This window comes from Xenopus laevis, chromosome 1L, assembly GCF_017654675.1.
Source record: "Xenopus laevis strain J_2021 chromosome 1L, Xenopus_laevis_v10.1, whole genome shotgun sequence".
NCBI lineage: Eukaryota > Metazoa > Chordata > Amphibia > Anura > Pipidae > Xenopus > Xenopus laevis.
Genome location: NC_054371.1, coordinates 223,198,364 through 223,219,020, shown reverse-complemented (window position 1 = coordinate 223,219,020; position 20,657 = coordinate 223,198,364). Strand labels below are relative to the sequence as shown.

At 42.7% G+C, this 20,657-nt stretch overlaps 1 protein-coding gene across 2 annotated transcripts in view; it reads right to left on the bottom strand.

The window, feature by feature from the left end:
- The window catches only part of ctif.L (CBP80/20-dependent translation initiation factor L homeolog), a 129,433-nt gene that overhangs the window by 29,133 nt on the left and 79,643 nt on the right, over positions 1–20,657 (bottom strand). For both annotated transcript variants that reach the window (XM_018267003.2, XM_041570246.1), the window contains one exon: positions 19,010–19,309. In XM_018267003.2, the coding sequence (XP_018122492.1) occupies positions 19,010–19,309 (300 nt within the window). The remainder of the gene's footprint in view (positions 1–19,009; positions 19,310–20,657) is intronic.

Here is a 20,657-nt window from a genome sequence, read left to right as displayed (position 1 = left end):
CTTCCCAGAGACTATTATCCACTGTTACTATAGGCACCATCTCTCCCTACTATACCTGCTATCCCACAGTCAAACTCCCTTCCCAGAGACTATTATCCACTGTTACTATAGGCACCATCTCTCCCTACTATACCTGCTATCCCACAGTCACACTCCCTTCCCAGAGACCACTACATTTCCTACAAACACGGATTTGCTCTACTGACATTTTGTACGGGTACAGGTCTGTATATCGATGTTATCCTAGTGTGAATGACCATGGCTGAACCACTGGCCAACTAATTAAACAATTAATCACAAATGTGGGCCCTAGGGGTGCTTACAATGACCCCAGAGCATGTGCCCAGTCAATTCTCCTGTAAACAAATACAGGGAGTAGTGTTACTACAAGATGCACATTAATGTGCTGTGAAACCAGCCTGAAATATTCCCCCTTTATCAGAGATACTAGAGGAAAGAATATTCCCTCTCAGACTCTGGGCATCAATACCGCATATTACTCAGTGCTAGTGAGCTCCAGCAGGTGAATCTATATAACCTACAAGCACACAGCACAGCCTGGCATCTATATATGATATTGTTACTTTATTAAACATTATCTGTCTGGTGACACTGCCCGACAGCCAAGTACTAAGCAAAGAGATAATCCCCATAAATCCACAGGGCTTAGTGTAGTACTGTAGTTTAAGCTCCGCACTGTATAAATGACGATACTGTAAGTTATATTCCTGTACAAGATCAGGAGGGACAAGACTGCAGAGAGGCCCAAGGACTAGAATATAAAAGAGCCTGTAATTCTTCTTTATTCGAGGGGCATTGTACAAGACAAAAATATTTCCAGTAGTTAATTGCCCACTAAATAAATGGGTCCCATGGCCCAACATATAGTACAGTAAAATGAAAAGCTACCTCTGTGTCTGGTTACCCACAGCCCAATTACATTTAGGAGAGGACACTGGTCTTCCAAATTCTAAAACAGACTCTCAGTCACAGCTTGGTATTTATATCTATAGCAGCCTGCAGTACCCTGTAACATCCAGTGGTGGCACTGCTGCATCTGTGAGATAACTGGTATTGTTTTCTTATTATGATAGTTAGAATCTCAGCCATAAAGCAGGGCAGGACTGCTGCTTACAATGGGGATCAGATAGGATCTGTGCAGTCACTGGGACAGAATGCTCTGTTATACAGATAGCTAGAATCTCAGCTGCCATAAAGCAGGACAGGACTGCTGCTTACAATGGGGATCAGATAGGATCTGTGCAGCCACTGGGACAGAATGTTCTGTTATACAGATAGCTAGAATCTCAGCTGCCATAAAGCAGGACAGGACTGCTGCTTACAATGGGGATCAGATAGGATCTGTGCAGTCACTGGGACAGAATGTTCTGTTATACAGATAGCTAGAATCTCAGCTGCCATAAAGCAGGGCAGGACTGCTGCTTACAATGGGGATCAGATAGGATCTGTGCAGCCACTGGGACAGAATGTTCTGTTATACAGATAGGTAGAATCTCAGCTGCCATAAAGCAGGACAGGACTGCTGCTTACAATGGGGATCAGATAGGATCTGTGCAGCCACTGGGACAGAATGCTCTGTTATACAGATAGCTAGAATCTCAGCTGCCATAAAGCAGGGCAGGACTGCTGCTTACAATGGGGATCAGATAGGATCTGTGCAGCCACTGGGACAGAATGCTCTGTTATACAGATAGCTAGAATCTCAGCCATAAAGCAGGACATTTCTGAGGGAAAAAAAGGGGATTTATTTTTGGATGTTCACATCGTTCCAGTAATAAAGAGGTCAAACTAAATGAACAAATCCCAGAATACTGTGCCCACGTCTACCGACAGCTCTGCCCCTCCATCTTCTCACCCTGCGAGTATTATTACCTTTGGCGCACACACATTGCATCAGACAGAAGGCCAAGCTCTAAAATAACAGCGGGGTTCAGGGTAGACGCTGATTTGGGAGACATGTTTTCGGCTGAGGGCAGATGAAGACAAATCGCCTTTCACCTAAATATTGTACATACCAATCCATATTACATTGGCAGCGCGGCTGTTAAACGATACCTAAAGGGGAGGCAGAAAGGGCCCAGGCAGGAGATTTATGAAAAACTATTTGGCTTCTCGGATGCAAAGATTCCCTTATACACAGGTTTGTGGGGAAATCATTTATTTTCCAATAAAGGGGATGTAAACCCAAATTTATGATATTTTATATATCATATTATTGCTTATTATTTCATAAATATGAAAGAAATTACTTGTGACCTGGGCTTTGTCCAACAGTGAGGATGAACACACAGTTTCCTTCCAGTATACCGTAGGAAAAAGAAAAGTAAAACTGACACCTGAACTGACAGTATTTACAGGTGCGTAACCACTGAGCAGCCATTACAAATGCTTCAGAGCCCCCTGCAGGCAGTTCTTAGCTCTGCACTTCATTTCCCATGAACACTGCTGAGTCGGCCGCTAAAAGCCAAAATAGTGCTGGGCCCTTTCCTGTAATAAAAAGATAGTGACTTTTTCTTTATAAAAGTGTATTATGTGCCAGTGACTGCACAGATCCTATCTGATCCCCATTGTAAGCAGCAGTCCTGCCCTGCTTTATGGCAGCTGAGATTCTAGCTATCTGTATAACAGAGCATTCTGTCCCAGTGGCTGCACAGATCCTATCTGAACCCCATTGTAAGCAGCAGTCCTGCCCTGCTTTATGGCTGAGATTCTAGCTATCTGTATAACAGAACATTCTGTCCCAGTGGCTGCACAGATCCTATCTGATCCCCATTGTAAGCAGCAGTCCTGCCCTGCTTTATGGCAGCTGAGATTCTAGCTATCTGTATAACAGAACATTCTGTCCCAGTGGCTGCACAGATCCTATCTGATCCCCATTGTAAGCAGCAGTCCTGTCCTGCTTTATGGCAGCTGAAATTCTAGCTATCTGTATAACAGAGCATTCTGTCCCAGTGGCTGCACAGATCCTATATGATCCCCATTGTAAGCAGCAGTCCTGTCCTGCTTTATGGCAGCTGAAATTCTAGCTATCTGTATAACAGAGCATTCTGTCCCAGTGGCTGCACAGATCCTATTTGATCCCCATTGTAAGCAGCAGTCCTGTCCTGCTTTATGGCAGCTGAGTATTCAGTAAATATAAGAAGAAATTTCCCTACATTATATTTGCATTTAATTGCTTAGCTACAGCAATAAGAATAAATGACTGTTTTGATTATTAGGGGCCCGTTCCCCCACCAGACACACAGGGATGCGCATTTGCTCTTTGTTTATTCCTTGTTTTGAGTATTCGGTTCCCTCCTAATCTCTCGCTAATCTCCCCCAGAATTCGACAGTACAGGAATTCGTTGCATATTTATAGGCCGATTCTAGAAACCGATGTTCTATTTGTATGTGCCGGTGACAAGCCCGACTTCCATGACGGTCCAACTGGTTTAGCAGCGCGTCGGGAGATTTGTCGTTGTGTTTGAGCTGTTGCTAGGAACGGTCACTAGGCAAAGCAGTGTGCAGTTACAGGCACTGGGAGACTGCCTCTAATAATACTCCCCGCATGCCTCGGACTGAGACAACTCCCAGCTAAAAAGGGCACAGGGGTCTGAAGGGTTTGTGTGAAGCAGGGGAGCAAATGTCAGTGATTAGCCAATACAGCGGTGCTAGGCCCAAAATCCCACAGGCGCTACCCAGAGGGCATCTATTTTAATCAGCAGGAATATGGCGCCAACCTGCTCCGCTGGGAATTGGAATAATTGCAGATCCCACCAGAGATCCAAAAGAATCATCAGCTGCGGCACTAAAGGGCCCAAATCTCCCAATGGGATTGAAGCAATTTCTTATTTTAAGGGGTTGTTCACCTTTAAATGAACTTTTAGGATGATGTAGAGAGGGATATTCTGAGACAATTTGCAATTGGTTTTCATTTTTTATTATTTTTGGGGTTTGAGTTCTTAGCTTTTTATTCAGCAGCTCTCCAGTTTTCAATTTCAGCCATCTGGTAGTTAGGGTCCAAATTCCCCTAGCAACCATGCATTGGTTTGAATAAGAGACTGGAATATGAATAGGAGAGACCTGAATAGAAAGATGAGTAATAAAAAGTAACAATAACAATACATTTGTAGCCTTACAGAGCATTTGTATTTAGATGGAGTCAGTGACCCCCATTTGAAAGCTGGAAAGAGTGAGAAGAAGAAGGCAAATAATTAAAAACCTATAAAAATGAATAATGAAGATCAATTGGAAAGTTGCTTGTAACTGGCCATTCTATAATATACCAAGAGGCCCATTTATCAAAGTCCAAATTTATCTCAATATTTTCTGGAAAATACTGTGACCAAAATCCATATTTTTATCCCTCCTATTTATTAATACACTTTTCCTAAAATTTTATTTGCAGGGAAAAAAACCCCAAAAAAAATTGCACAAATTTTTCGGATTTTTCACCAAAAAACTCAAGATTTTTGCCCGGAAACCACTAAATCTTCGGATTATCGCACGAAACCCAGTGCAGATCAAAAAATCTTTGGGACTTTTTTTTGAAATGCAATCTAGGCAGGTCTGAGATGCCGGTTTTTCAGATTCTGACTTTTTCATCCTCGGGGTATAATAAATCCTGAAAAATTTGTGGGTTTTTTTCCACTAAAAAATTCAGATTTTATACAAACCCCCCCCCCCCCCCCTGTATTTTTTGCCATAGACCTTCACCTATCACATAGAAATGAATACAGCTTGCAATCAGGAATAGGAAAAGGAGGGAGGTGGCCATGCCGGGACAAATGTAGGAGCTCTATAATTTTCAAAACACATCAGTTAATGGTGCTGCTCCCGCAGAATTCTGCACTGAAATCTGTTTATTAAAAGAGCAAACAGATTTTTTTAATTTTGAAATCTGACATGGGGCTAGACATATTGTCAGTTTCCCAGCTGCCCCCAGTCCTGCGACTTGTGCTCTGATAAACTTCAGTCACTCTTTACTGCACTGGAGTGATATCCCCCCCTCCCTTTCCTCCCAGCAGCCTAACAACAGAACAATGGGAAGGTAACCAGATAGCAGCTCCCTAACACAAGATAACAGCTGCCTGGTAGATCTAAGAACAGCACTCAATAGAAAAAATCCAGGTCCCACTGAGACACATTCAGTTACATTGAGTAGGAGAAACAACAGCCTGCCAGAAAGCAGTTCCATCCTAAAGTGCTGGCTCTTTCTGAAAGCACATGACCAGGCAAAATGACCCGAGATGCACCTACACACCAATATTACAACTAAATACACTTGCTGGTTCAGGAATAAAATTTTATATTGCAGAGTGAATTATTTGCAGTTTAAAATGGTAATTTAGAAATAAAAACATTATAAAAATCATGACAGAATCCCTTTAAGCGAATGTGTGTGGCGTAGGATCAGGTGATGCCATAACTGATTCGATGTGACACACGTGTATAATGGGGTGCAGACTGATTATGCGCATGGGTGGCTGCAATGGAATCTCCCAGTGTCAGTAATATCAGATGGGCTGGGGGGCTACAAACTGGATAGGAATTAATAATGTGGGAGTTGTAGATCAGCAGCAGTGTGAGCAGTCACTCACCCTCAAGCCGGGCAATGATATACACTACACAAGGGATAAATGAGCCAAAACACATGAGACATTGGTACATTGGGACTGGCTTACTGATCGGTGGGCATTATGGCTAATATGATTAACCCCTTCCCACTTGGATGACACACAAGAAATTAAATATATCAATCCGCTTGCAGGAGAGGGCTGGCAATGGGTAAAGAAACACTAGGATTTACCTTGTGCGCCACTGCCCTAAATCAGGACACTTTCCTGAATTGTGCCAGTTTCACACCAAGACTGACTGGGCAACTGTCAGCATGTTGGCAGGATAGCAGGAGCTGCCTGCAATAACATCTTTGTACTACTCTAGTGGTGATAAAGAGCTGTCAGTGGCCAATCAGAGTTCTCTGCACACCCACGTACAGCCGTTACGAGGAAATGCAGATAAAAACACAAACGTACAGTAGGAAAATACTAGTTACCATGGAAACCAAAGGTGAATGCCTACATACCTTGCGGAGCAGAACCTACGGGTCTCCAAGGACAGAACAGAGAAGACTTATGAGGATTTCTAGGGCACAGTAGCCAGCAACACAGCCTCATGCAACGCACAACTGATTCCAAGATTTCACTTACTTAGGGCAGAGACACACGTGGAGATTTTGGGGGGATTAGTCACCCTGCGACAAATCGCCTCTTCGTCAGATGACTAATTTCCCCAAAACACCTTCCCGCTGGCTAGAATCTAAATCACCGGCAGGATGGCACTCGGAGCGCTTCTGAAGTCGCATGAAGTTTCCTTGTGAGTCGCCCAAAGATTTGTCGATGGGCAACTAAATCTCTCCAAATCTCCACATGTCTCTGAACTATCAAACTATTTTGCAGTGTTTCTGAAATAAGTTTATCTTCTCTATTCCTCTCTCAGCATCTGTTTCTCTTCATTCTGTCTTCATGCAGCAGTTGGGTGTCACATATTCATTGACAGTTAGATCCAATATATCTTATAGGGGGGCTCCTTTCCTAGCAGATATATAAGAGTTGACTCAAATAACTGATTCCAGTACAAACAAAATCTAACAAAATAACTGCCTTTTGCACAAATCCTGCATGTAGAGAGACATGATGTCTGGTGATTTGAGTGAGCTCTAAAGCTGGCCATAGACACAAAGATCTGATCGTATGAATCGAGGATTCGTAAGATTTTCAGACCGTGTGTGGAGAGTCCCGACATTTTTCGTCCGGCGGAGATCGGTCGTTTGGTCGATCGGACAGGTTAGAAGATTTCTGTCGGCTGCCGATAATATCTCTGCGTGTATTGCCTATCGTACGATTTTCAGTGGGAGACGGTCACCAGCTTTGTTAGACATAGATATCGTACGATTGCTGTCAGGGGCAGAACATCTGTTCTTTTACTATTTGATCGGAATGGTTATTGGCAGGTCGGGAGATGGGGAAGTCCGATGATTCGTACGATCTGAGCTTTGCGTCTATGCCCAGCTTTGTACATCTTCTCAGCAGGGCCAAAGATAAGAAACGGATCAACTAATGTCTAATCAGTTTAGAACAGTTTATAGAAGAAGGTGAAAATTTAATTTTTATATTAGAAAACTGTCTAAGATAGGAAATAGAAAGTGTTTTTTTCTGAATACAACTGAACTGAAAAAAAAAGTGTTGGAAGGTGAAGAAGCCCTTTAATCCAAAGAATTTTGGCACAATTGTGTTCTCTCCCCCCATTGACATAGGGACAGGGTTTGGATTGACTGGCACTCTGAGTTTGCATATAGGGCTTATGGCTCCACTTGAAATAAATCACATTTATTCACCAACAGAGTTACCCTACAGGTGTCAGTGACTTCTCCCAGGGTAAGGGATCCGAGGCACGGGAGCAGCGAGGAGACAGGGAGCCTGCTGGCCGGCACTTAATCCCTGGAATGCACATAGCAACACAGGGGGAGGCAGCTCTCAAGTCTCAGCAGCACCCATTAACAATTCCTAGTCTGGCTTCTGTGCTCAGTACTGTGCTGCCGGCCTGTCTGGGTGCTCACGGCCCTGTCCTTGCCACTTGCACCTCCTCATGCTGGGGTGCAACATTCCCTGGGGTGCAGCAGCCCAACCCGTGTTCTACCTGAAGGTGGCTGAAAAAAGCTGATCATTGATTGGTTGCTATGGGTTACTGCTAGGGTTGCCACCTGACCAGTAAAAATGATGGTTGATCCCAATGTTATTAATAGGGAAAAAGGATAAATGCATCGAATCCACTATTTTGGATTTGGCCGAACCCTCGAATCCTTCGCAAAAGATTCAGCCGAATACCTAACCAGTTACAAAAGGGGAAAACATTTTTTACTTCCTTGTTTTGTGACAGTCATGCAATTTTTCTATTCCAACCCCTAATTTACATATGCAAATTAGGATTCAGATTTGGTTCAGCCGGGCAGAAGGATTCGGCCAAATCCTGCTGAAAAAGACCGAATCTTGCCCGAATCACGGACGGAATCCTGGATTCGATGCATCCCTATTAAATATATGGTAACACCGGTATTTTTTTTCCAGAAAATGAGACAACCCTAGTTACTGCCCGGATACAAATTTGCCCATTTTAGTGATGAATAAGTCTGTATGAATGTTAGCTTCAAGGGATACTGTCATGGAAAAACAAAAGAGCAAACCGTTTTTTTTATATACTTTATTTTGAAATCTGACATGGGGCTAGACATATTGTCATTTTCCCAGCTGCCCCCAGTCATGTGACTTGTGCTCTGATAAACTTCAGTCGCTCTTTACTGCTGTACTGCAAGTTGGAGTGATATCACCCCCCCCCAGCAGCCTAACAACAGAACAATGGGAAGGTAACCAGATAACAGCTCCCTAACACAAGATAACAGCTGCCTGGTAGATCTAAGAACAGCACTCAATAGTAAAATCCAGGTCCCACTGAGACACATTCAGTTACATTGAGTAGGAGAAACAACAGCCTGCCAGAAAGCAGTTCCATCCTAAAGTGCTGGCTCTTTCTGAAAGCACATGACCAGGCAAAAAGGCCTGAGATGCACCTACACCCCAATATTACAACTAAAAAATATACACTTGAAATTTAATATTGTACAGTGAATTATTTGCAGTGTAAACAGTGTAATTTAGAAATAAAAACTACACCATAAAAATCATGACAGAATCCCTTTAAGTCACATGATATAACTGAACTGGTGAAGGCAAGCCTGAAAACGGAAGAAAGAAGCTCACATCCTAGAAACTGATGGGGTCGGCAGGTCTGGGATTCAAAAAAAGGCCCTAGAATTTCAAGTACAAAGAGGCACAATCAGCCCCCCACCAGCCCAATAAATAGTGACTGTCTATGGCATTTTATAGAAGCCCCTCTGACACTTGCCATAATGCACAGATCGCCAGCCCGGGCCTGGGGGTCAGGACAGAATTAGGCAGTTTGTTTCTTCTGCTGAAACTGCTGAATAAATGAGCAGCTCAGGAGTCACACTGCCCATAGATGCAGTTCAGGAATCTCAACCTGGCCCTTTTTTTTTTTTTGTAACCGGTTCATGTTTATTTTTTAAGAATAAGATTCTCGCTTTGGGTATTTGCGTTGGGCGGAGGGTATGCGGGAAAAGGGAACAAAATATTTTTTCAATAAATACGGCACAGAAATGTGTTACCGTGTCAAGGAGCGAAGTGCTAAAGTTCAGCCGTGTGCTCTTGACAGCATGTAACTGCATTTAATTCACTCTACAATATAAAATGTCATTCCTGAACCAGCAAGTGTATTTAGTTGTAATATTGGTGTGTAGGTGCATCTCAGGTCATTTTGCCTGGTCATGTGATTTCAGAAAGAGCTAGCACTTTAGGATGGAACTGCTTTCTGGCAGGCTGTTGTTTCTCCTACTCAATGTAACTGAATGTGTCTCAGTGGGACCTGGATTTTACTATTGAGTGTTGTTCTTAGATCTACCAGGCAGCTGTTATCTTGTGTTAGGGAGCTGCTATCTGGTTACCTTCCCATTGTTCTTTTGTTTGGCTGCTGGGGGGAAAAGGGAGGGGGGTGATATCACTCCAACTTGTAGTACAGCAGTAAAGAGTGATTGAAGTTTATCAGAGCACAAGTCACATGACTCTTACCTCCCAACTGTCCCTTTTTCGGAGGGACAGTCCCTCTTTTGACAGCTCAACCCGCAGTCCCTCATTTGTACTGGAAAGTCCCTCTTTTCTCTGCACTGAACAGCCAGAAAAAGAAACAAAGTTTCTCACTTAATTGGCTTTTAGCAGAGAGCCCAGAACAGCTAACAGGTGCAAATAAGATACTCTGTAACAATTTTGAGACACAAAAACACAGTTTAGATAAGGAGAAATATTTTCAAACTTTCATAACCTGCCACATTTTGTAAAACAAACATGGTAATTAGGGGGTGTGGCCACTGAAAGGGGTGTGGTCAGATAAATTGCTGCGCTACGTGTGGGAAAAAAATTTTTGTCCCTCTTTTTACTTCCAAAATGTTGGGAGGTATGCATGACTGGGGGCACCTGGGAAACTTGACAATATGTCTAACCCCATGTCAGATTTTAAAATTAAATATAAAAAAATCTATTTGCTCTTTTGAGAAACGGATTTCAGTGCAGAATTCTGCTGGAGCAGCACTATTAACTGATGCGTTTAAAAAAAAAAAAAAATGACAGTATCCATTTAATATTTGTGCATGGATACAATCAGATTGTACATGCTGCAGACTCATGGTGCCATTGGGTATAAGCAGCATTAATTAGGAGGAATATTAGGGGAATTCATTTCTTAGTAAGTTGAGAGGAGAACATTGTGAAAAGGGTGGGGCTTGTCAATGAGTGGGCGGAGTTTGGGGTAGATCATGGGTGGCTTTTTTGGAGTAATTGGTGAGTGTCTGGGATGGATCAAAGGCGTGGCAATGCATGTGATTTGCTTTTTTTTTTTTTTTTTTAACTGGGGCCTATTTTAGTTGAAGGCAGGGCCTACAATCCAACAGGGCCCAGACCAGTGGCCTAATAATTTGGACCCCCTAATTACTGATGGTGGCCCCAGCTTAAGTCATTGGACCCAGAAGATGTGGCTAAATAAGCCAAAGAGTGATATTCTGAGACACTTTGCAAATGGTCTTCTTTTTTTGCGTGTGTGTTTCTTTTTTTTAATTATTTAGCTTTTTGTTCAGCAGGTTTCCAGTTTGGAATTTCAGCAGCTCTCTGGTTGCTAGGGTCCAAATTACTCTAGCAACCAAGCAGTGGGGTGAGTAAGAGCTTCGACATGAATAGAACGATAAGTAAGAAAATTTATAAATGACAATAAAATGAAAGCCTTACGGAGCAATAGTATTTGGTTTTCTGGGGTCTGTGAACCTCATTTGAAAGCCGGAAAGTATCAGAAGAAGAAGACAAATAATGCAAAAACTAAAAAAAAAAATAAAGACCAATGAAAGAGCTGCTGAGAATTGCTCAGTTGATAACATAATAAAAGTGAATTTAAAGGTGAACTACCCCTTTAAAGAATAATATGCTGTGATTTCATACATTCCTACTGGTGTGTCTATATTGCTTTATTCTCCAACAGCATCAGATCATCCTAAACTGCAAATCTTTTCCTTCTTCATTCCTCTTAGTTTTTGGAAATGATTCTGCCCCAATCACTGAGTTGCTCTCACTAACAGCTCCATACAAATGTCTTGGGTCCTTCCCAGTGGGGTGCTCTCAGGGGTGCTGGAGCTGGAAATTGATCATGATATCATTTTCAGCCAGCAGACAGCGCTCTAGCGTACTTCTCTTACTACAGTTAATAGGCCAGTTTCTTGCAGCCTGTCTCTTGGAAAATAATCCCTCTTATACAAAGCCAGCAATTGCCCCCTATCACTGTCTATTAGAGGGCTGCAAGTATAGGCCATCGGCCTTGGCAGTGAATTAACCTCTTGTGGGTATGGGCTGTAATTATAGTATAATGTGTATAGTAAGGCAACAGGATGGCAGGGGTTTATAGTAAGGCATGAGAAGGCTGGGGGAAGAGACTGTATCTGTAAGTAACTAATGCAAGTTTCATTCATGAGCCGGCCATTATGCCAAACCCACGGGCCCCGAGGGGACAGAGAGTGGAAAAAGCCAGCGCAGATGTGACATTTGCCAGTGGCCGGGAGCTGTAGGACGGATATCCTCTCCCCAGATATGTGCCGTCTCCCTCATGACATTCCTCCAGGGACACGGCAGCCATAAACACACACATGTCCCTCCTGATACGCACAGAATGTATAATTAGGAGCCCGAGACAGGCCAGGATGTGACCCCAGCAAGCAGAGACAGCCAGTCACCAACTGCCATCTCCTCTTAACCCTTTCACTCCCAGAGACCAACTCAGTTCCCACCATCACTCGCAATGGCGACCACGGATGCATCACATCCATCATTTAGGGATTCTCTAAATGTCAAATCCTCCACAAATGAATCGATTGATTTGCATATTTAAATTTGAGGAAATCCTCAACATCCACGTGCGACTTCCACACAATGACAGTTTCTGCCTGTTCCTACAGTAGTGATCCTCATAGCAATTGGCAGTTAGTGGCAGCTGTGATCTAGCACATGTGGCTGCCTGCCTGTCCCTTCAGTGGTGATCTAGAACATAAGGACGTTAGGCTGTTCACTGAACCTGTGGCTGTCAGGTTGTTCCAACAGCAGTCATTACCTCAGTGTTGTGTAGTACTTAACTGGCAGTTAGTGGTAAATCCTGCTTGTGTAGTACTGAACTGGCAGTTAGTGGTAAGTCCTGCAGCTGTGATCTAGAACCTCTGGCTGTCAGGCGCTATCTCTTTGTTGTTCAGCACGTAACTGACAGATAGTCGCAAGTCTGCCCAGCCCCTAGGCTGTACCCTGACTCTGACCAAGGCCCCCCCCCCCACCTCTGCCATGGCCCAAACGTCTTCCCCCAGGGCTGGCCCCCTTGGGGATTTAGGGCCTGGATTGCCCTTATGTAAATCGTCCACTGGTTCCTACAGAAGTGATCAAGAAGCTGTTGCTGTTGGGCTTTTCATCTACTGTAACTCACATCTCCACTGGTGCCATTTGTACAGCTGGAAGCTTAAGGGTCAGGGCACATGCTCGGATTCGGGGAGATTAGTCGCCCGACGACAAATCTCCTCTTCTTCGGGGCAACTAATTTCCCCAAACTGCCTCCCCTGCCTTCTCGCCTGCTAAAATGTAAATCGCCGGCGGGATGGCACTCTGAGCGATTCATTTTCCGTAGTCGCCCGAAGTTTCCTCGTCAGGCAACGAAGCACTCCGAGTGCCAGCTCCGATTTACATTCTAGCCAGCGAAAGGCAGTTTGGGAATATTAGTCGCACCGAAGAAGAGGAGATTTGTCGCGGGGGTGACTAATCTCCCTGAATGTGCCCTGACCCTAAAACTCTCCTGCGGCTCCACCTGGGCCAAATAATTCACCAATGACAATGTGGCTGACCAGCACTATGTTGGCCATCTTGCTATAATCTTACATTTTAGCCTCATAATATTATTATATGATGAGACCTGAGAAGAGGGGACATATTCTGTGATAGCTGTTTAAAGCTTTCAAATTGAGTTGTAAAGCCAAAGTACATGGATCCAGAGCTAAACAGATCTTCTTTCTCATATTAATGAAGCCACTGGCCAAGAGAACCATAATAATTGAGCATTATTGCTTTAAAGGGGTTATTCACCTTTAAATCAACTTTTAGCATGTTATGGAATGGTCCATTTTTCAATTGGCCTTGATTATTTATATTGTGTAATTTTAAAATGATTTGCCTTCTTCTTTGGACTCATTCCAGTTTTCAAATGGGGGGTCACTGACCCCATCTAAAAACAAGTACTCGATAAAACTACAAATGTATTGTTATTGCTACTTTTTATTACTTATCTTTCTATTCAGGCCTCTCCTATTCATATTCCAGTCTCTTATTCAAATCAATGCACGATTGCTAGGGTCATTTGGACCCTAGCAACCAGATGACTGAAATTGAAAACTGGAGAGCTGCTGAATAAAAAGCTAAATAACTCAAAAACCACAAATGATAAAAAATGAAAACCAATTGCAAATTGTCTCAGAATATCCTTCTCTAATCATACGAACCGTTAACTCAAAGATGAACAACCCCTTTAAGTTGAACTACAGCTCCCAGAATACATTAAAGGGTGGGATTTGTAGTGCAGCAACAACTGGGTTAAATTTGCTTTGGATCTCCTGCTGAACCCCATCTCCCAGCACTGCTGGCTTGCAGATAAAGACAAGTATATGAATTTATTCTAACATATTCTCGGACTAATGAGGCACGTGTAGCCTTCCCTAGTCACCTGGCACTGCCGACACACTTCTAAATTGAGACAAGATCTCTTATCCCCCAATCTCATTGTGAATGACAGAGGCCATTGTGATGTGACAGACCCCCCTTTATTGCATTGCCCACATACGCCTCTATGGCCGGCCACTCCCGGGGGAACGGATAAGGGAGCAAAGAAGCAGCTTAGTAATAAATACAGCTCAAAGCCTGTCTGTCGGAGGGATGATGGCTTTATTTATTATAGCATTGTCTGCTTTTTTTCTCTATTTAAATATAAATAGCCTCCCCGATACACACACACCCACACAAGGTCATCTATTCCATTCTAGACCTGACTCCAGTGGGTCACAGAAACATTGCCTGGGCTGGGCCCACTGTTTATAACATAATAACAGGTGCAGAGTTTGCTGCTGTCTTGTAACCCATGGCAACCATTTCACATATACCATTTGTTTTTAATAAATTACTACAGGTTACTAGAACTGGAGCAGACACTGCCCCCCATCGTGTTGCCTTTACCATATGTACATTGTGTATTACTAGGTATAGTTAATTAAGTATTTACTAACCCCCTGCCTCCCTACACTGGTCAAGGGACTTCCACTCCCATCACAAACTCCATGAATGGCCCAGAATTTACAGCAATCACATGCACCAACACTCCCCCAAACATCTGACTACAGGAATGTTATCCAGAATGCGCGGGACCTGGGGTTTTCCGGATAAGAGATCTTTCTGTAATTTGGATCTTCATCCCTTGGGATCAAGTACAAGGTACTGTTTTATTATGACAGAGAAAAACGAAAATAATTTTTAAAAATGTGGATTATTTGTATAAAATGGAGTCTATGGAAGACTGCTATTCCGTAATTTGGAGCTTTCCGGATACCTGTACTTTCTTGAAGAGTGCCAGGCCTACAGGTTGGATCCAAGTATCTCCTGTGCCCACATATACAGGTATATACAGGTATAGGAGTGTCCATTTTCTGCTGTACATTCTGTGCAATACACAGACTTCAATGGCTGTCATTGGTGGTGCAGCCTAATTAGTCACAACTATTAAAGGAGAAGTTAAACTGCCCTGGGCAGGGCCGCCATTAGAAATCACGGGGCCCCGTACAACAAAATTTTTGGGGCCCCCTGGGCCCCGCCCACACTGACGACCAAGCTCCACCCCATATCCCGCCCACTCCACATCGCAGTTAAAAGACCACACAGACATCAGCGCTAAAAAAGTAACCCCCCCCACGCAAGTTGTATGGTTGTTTTTTTTTTTTTAAAAAAAACATTGGTGGCAGGGGCCCCCCTATAAGTTAAAAAAAACTTGGGGCCCCCAACAAAAAAAAATGTAAAAAAAACTAAAAAATAAACAAACATTGGTGGCAGGGGCCCCCTTATAAGTTAAAAACAAATTGGGGCCCCAAAAAAAAATTTAAAAAAAAAATAATTTTTTTTTGAAAAAAAAAAAAACATTGGCGGCAGGGGCCCCCTTATTAGTTAAAAACAAATTGGGGCCCCAAAAAAAAATTTGAAAAAAAAAAAAAAAATTTTTGAATAAAAAAAAAACTGGTGGTAGGGGCCCCCTTACAAGTTAAAAACAAATTGGGGCCCCAAAAAAAAATTTGAAAAAAAAAAAAATTTTTTTGAAAAAAAAAAAAACATTGACGGCAGGGGCCCCCTTATAAGTTAAAAACAAATTGGGGCCCCAAAAAAAAAAATGTGAAAAAAAAAAAATTTTTTTTTGAAAAAAAAACTGGTGGCAGGGGCCCCCTTACAAGTTAAAAAAAAAGAAAATTAATTTTTTTTTTTTTTAAAAAAACAATGGTGACAAGGGGCCCCTTACGAGTTAAAAAAAAAATTGGGGCCCCAAAAAAAAAGTTTTAAAAAAAAGATTGGTGGCAGGGGCCTATAGAATATTAAAATAATACATTGGTGGTCAGGGGATTAAAAAAAACAAAAAAACACAAACTGGTGTTCAGTAGAATTGAACTCATGGCTTCAGTACTTCAACTTCGCCTCCTTTCGTGACTTCGGGTCTTTTCACCGCTTCAGGACTTCAATTTCGGCTGTTTTCGTGACTTCGGGTCTTTGCGCTACTTCGGCTTCGGCTATTTTCGTGACTTCGAGTCTTTTCGGCGCTTCGTGACTTCGGGACTTCGGCTTTTTCCGTGACTTCGGGTCTTTTCGGCGCATCGGCTTCGGCTTTTCGGCACTTCCGCATTCGGCACGCAAGAGGCAAGACGTATGGCTCGGGCGCTCGTAAGGGGGGCCCGGATCTTCAAAAAATGCAGCGCTGCCGGGCCCCCCTTCATGCCCGGGCCCGGTACGCTTGTCCCCCCTGTCCCCCCCCTGATGGCGGCCCTGGGTACTTTCATAAAGAGCACTTTCCCTTCAATTTGCATCCAATTGTCCCCTGCACACACTGAGCAGCCACATGCATAGTTATATAAGATTACAAAAAGTACAGTACTTTAATAGGTGCAACAAATTAGGCCTCACCACTAATGAAGCTGGTTATGAGTGGTTTTTGTTGACCATAGAACTTATACAAATTATTTAAAAAGACTGTAGTTTCTACAAAGCTCAACCATACTCCACCCATAACCACGCCCACTTAAATCTTACCCAGCGACGAATCTCCTCTTCTTCAGGGTGACTAATCTCCCCGAACTGCCTCCCGCCGGCTGGCAATCGGATCGCTTTGTTTTCCGAAGTCGTCCACAGTTGCCCTCCCGAGGAAACTTTGGGGCGATTTCGGAAAACGAATCGATTCGAGTGCCATCCTGCTGCCGATTTATATTCTAGCAGGCGGGAGGCAGTTTGGGGAGATTATTCGTCCCAAAGAAGAGGCGATTTATCGCCGGGCGACTAAACCTCCCCAAATCTTAGCGTGTGTCTCAGCCCTAAAGGGCAGTAAGTAATCAGTACAACCCTGATAACATGTATGGGATCAGTTATCCTGAAAAAACATTATCCAGTAAGCTCCTAATTACGGAAAGGCCATCTTCTATAGATTCCATTTTATCCAAATTTTAAGAAAAAATTATTTCCTTTTTCTCTGTAATAATAAAACAGTCGCTTGTACTTGTTCCCAACTAAGATATAATTAATCCTTACTGGGGCTAAACCAGGCTATTGGGTTTATTTTATGTTTAAATGGTTTTCTAGTAGAATTAGGGTATGAAGTTTCAAATTACAGAAAGATCCCTTATCCGGAAAAACCCCAGGTCCCGAGCATTCTGGATTACAGGTCCCATACATGTATCGGTAAGGTCCATTAGCCCCTGACTTGCCAGGAAGGGGGCAATGGATCGTACCAATATAGGTGTGGGGACCTGTTATGCAAAATACTTGGGACCTGGTACAGAAAAACAATTTATGGGTAGTGCCTATATATCAAATATAAGTAACTATAATGAATTTAAAAAAAAAGGGAAAAAGACTCACAGTTCACCCAGTCTGATGCAAACCAAAAAGTATGCAAGTGTCCCCAAAAATAACAAATAAGATTTAAAAGTAAAAAAAACTTTGGACAACAAAAGCCTGATGCATTTCGTGCCTACTGGAGCACTTACTCATAGGCTGATAGTTGACCCCCCTGCTACGTCGGCAGTTTAGAGCACAGGGTATCCAACTCGGATTGGGAAAGAGTCCAGGGGGCCCTCAGACATATTGGGGCCCCGTGTTCATAACGCAATAAGCGCAACCTTAATTTAAGTGGAAGGCCAGATGAGAAACGCAGCAGCTAAGCCTCCTTAATTTGCAAAGCCAATTAGTTGGGATGAGAAATAAATTATGTTCTAATGTGATGGCGAAGGGAAAGACGTATGAGAGTTGGCCGGCTGCCCGACACGCAGATTCTGTTACAGCCATTCTGTATAATGCGGCGGCGGCGGGTTATACCACATTTAGAAGGAGTAATGTGTTGCTGCAGATGTAGGGTCAGTCTCCTACCAATCTGTAAATCAGCTGAGACTAAACATAGATCTGTCTGCAGCCTCCTAGGTGTAAAGCAGTTGCAGGAGGAAGGACGTCACCAGCTCCAGCCTCGCAGCCATGTGAAAGGGTCCGCAAATGGCAGTTTTGTTTTATTTACATTAATAGCACGCTACAGGGGCATTTACTAACCACTTACAGCATCAATAATGCACCTCTTGTGTGACCCTTCCCCTGTCTCCAGAGGAACCACGGAAATATTAAACAGCCTTCCTGCATCTCATTAAGAATGAAGGAAAACTCTCCACCCATTATATAGTTACCGCTGCTCTTACTTCAGTTCTGTGCAATGCTAATTAACTCCGGGCAGTTTCCTATTACTAAATATAGGCAATGTTTATAAAATCACATATGTAAAACTGTTCAGGGTTTGTTTCCTTCGCCTTGTGGGGACTTTATTATTTCAACCACACTGCCAATTCATCTTTGTATGGGGTAAGAAACTTGCAGTGAAGTAAACAATGGATTTCAGAAAGGATCTGTTGTAAAGTTGGTTACACTCTCAGCCATAAAGCAGGACAGGACTGCTGTTTACAATGGGGATCAGATGGGATCTGTGCAGCCACTGGGACAGAATGCTCTGTTATACAGATAGCTAGAATCTCAGCTGCCATAAAGCAGGACAGGACTGCTGCTTACAATGGGGATCAGATAAGATCTGTGCAGCCACTGGGACAGAATGCTCTGTTATACAGATAGCTAGAATCTCAGCTGCCATAAAGCAGGACAGGACTGCTGCTTACAATGGGGATCAGGTAGGATCTGTGCAGCCACTAGCATAGAATGTTCTGTTATACAGATAGCTAGAATCTCAGCTGCCATAAAGCAGGACAGGACTGCTGCTTACAATGGGGATCAGATAGGATCTGTGCAGTCACAGTACTGCTGTTTGCAATGTAAACATTTTAGACAAGTATATCAATATGGCCCTTAGTGTGTGGTCACACTGTACACAAGCCTGCTGGTGGATTCAGATTGTATCATCCAGTGTGTGTGGCCTGGTTGAAAGAGAACAGTAAGTACAATGAGGTGAATGTGTAATGTTAGCCTGTGTATTAATACCCAGCACAGCTCTAGGCACAGAGATGGTGCCGCTTTATTGAAATTACCTGTAACATGTTGAGGAGAAGACTTCGAAACTTGGTCCCCTCCACCATAAACAACGCCATCCTGTCACAGAGTTTGGCGGCCGTATGAGCGAAGCTTCGGTCCGTGACCGCTTTCTGGTAAATAGTCTTGACTATCTCCCCCAGCATCTCCTCCGAATTGGCCGAGTTCTGCGCCTCCGCCATGAAAGTGGTTAGTTTGTAATCCACGTCGCTGCTGTTGTTCCGCATGCTGTTTAATATTTCTATCAGTTTGTCCATATTGGTCTTGTGGGGATTGGTGGATTCAACCGCAACTTCTTCCTGTCGGGAGGGAACCAATAGAAACACAGCGTGAATATTGGTAAATATTAGTAAATATTGGTAAATGAAGGAAAACTTTTTACTCTTTTTTTTTTTTTAAACTAATTTGACACGTACATTTCAAATATATGACGTAGAGAGGGATATTCCGAGACAATTTGCAATTGGTTTTCATTTTTTATTATGAGGCTTAAGAGATATTTAGCTTTTCTATTTAGCAGCTCTCCAGTTTGCAATTTCATCAGTCTGGTTGCTAATGTCCAAATTACCCTAGCAACCATACATTAATTTGAATAAGAGACTGGAATATTAATAGGAGAGGCACTGAAAAGTAACAATAAGAGTACATTTGTATCTTAACAGAGCATTTGATTTTTAAATGGGGTCAGTGACCCCCATTTGAAAACTGGAAAGAGTCAGAAGAAGAAAAAGACAAATAATTAAAGTGGAACTGTCACCCAGACAAAAAATCTGTATAATAAAAGACCTTTTCAAATTAAACATGAAATACAATTTCTATTTTTTATTAAAGCATTCATAGCTGTTGTAAGCTCATTTAAAACTCTCAGCTGTCAATCAAATATTGTCTGCCCCTCCTCTATGCCTTAGACAATTACTTTCACTTTCCATTCAGCACTTCCTACATGTCACTGCTCTCCCCACATTCCCCCAGTTCTCTTAACCATTTAATTGTGTAACCAGGACATGGGGATGGACATCAGCTCCCCCATTCTGGTGCACAAACAAGATTCTGAGATGATACAAGTCTTGTCTTAATAACAGTGTCCACAATATGGCTCCTGCCTGCTTGCTATAATTATAAATTCCAAGACTGAAGGAAACAAGATTCAAATAATTTATATGATAACTTTAACTTTTACATATTTATATGTAAAAGTTCATTTGCTTGATTAATGTGATAAAATAGGAATTTTAATAATTTTTTTGGGTAACAGGTCCCCTTTAAAGGGATACTGTCATGGGAAAAAAATATTTTTCCAAAATGAATCAGTTAATAGTGCTGCTCCAGCAGAATTCTGCACTGAAATCCATTTCTCAAAAGAGCAAACAGATTTTTTTATATTCAATTTTGAAATCTGACATGGGGCTAGACATTTTGTCAATTTCCCAGCTGCCCCATGTCATGTGACTTGTGCTCTGATAAACTTCAATCACTCTTTACTGCTGTACTGCAAGTTAGAGTAATATCACCCCCTCCCTTTCCCCCCCCCAGCAGCCAAACAAAAGAACAATGGGAAGGTAACCAGATAACAGCTCCCTAACACAAGATAACAGCTGCCTGGTAGATCTAAGAACAACACTCAATAGTAAAAACCCATGTCCCACT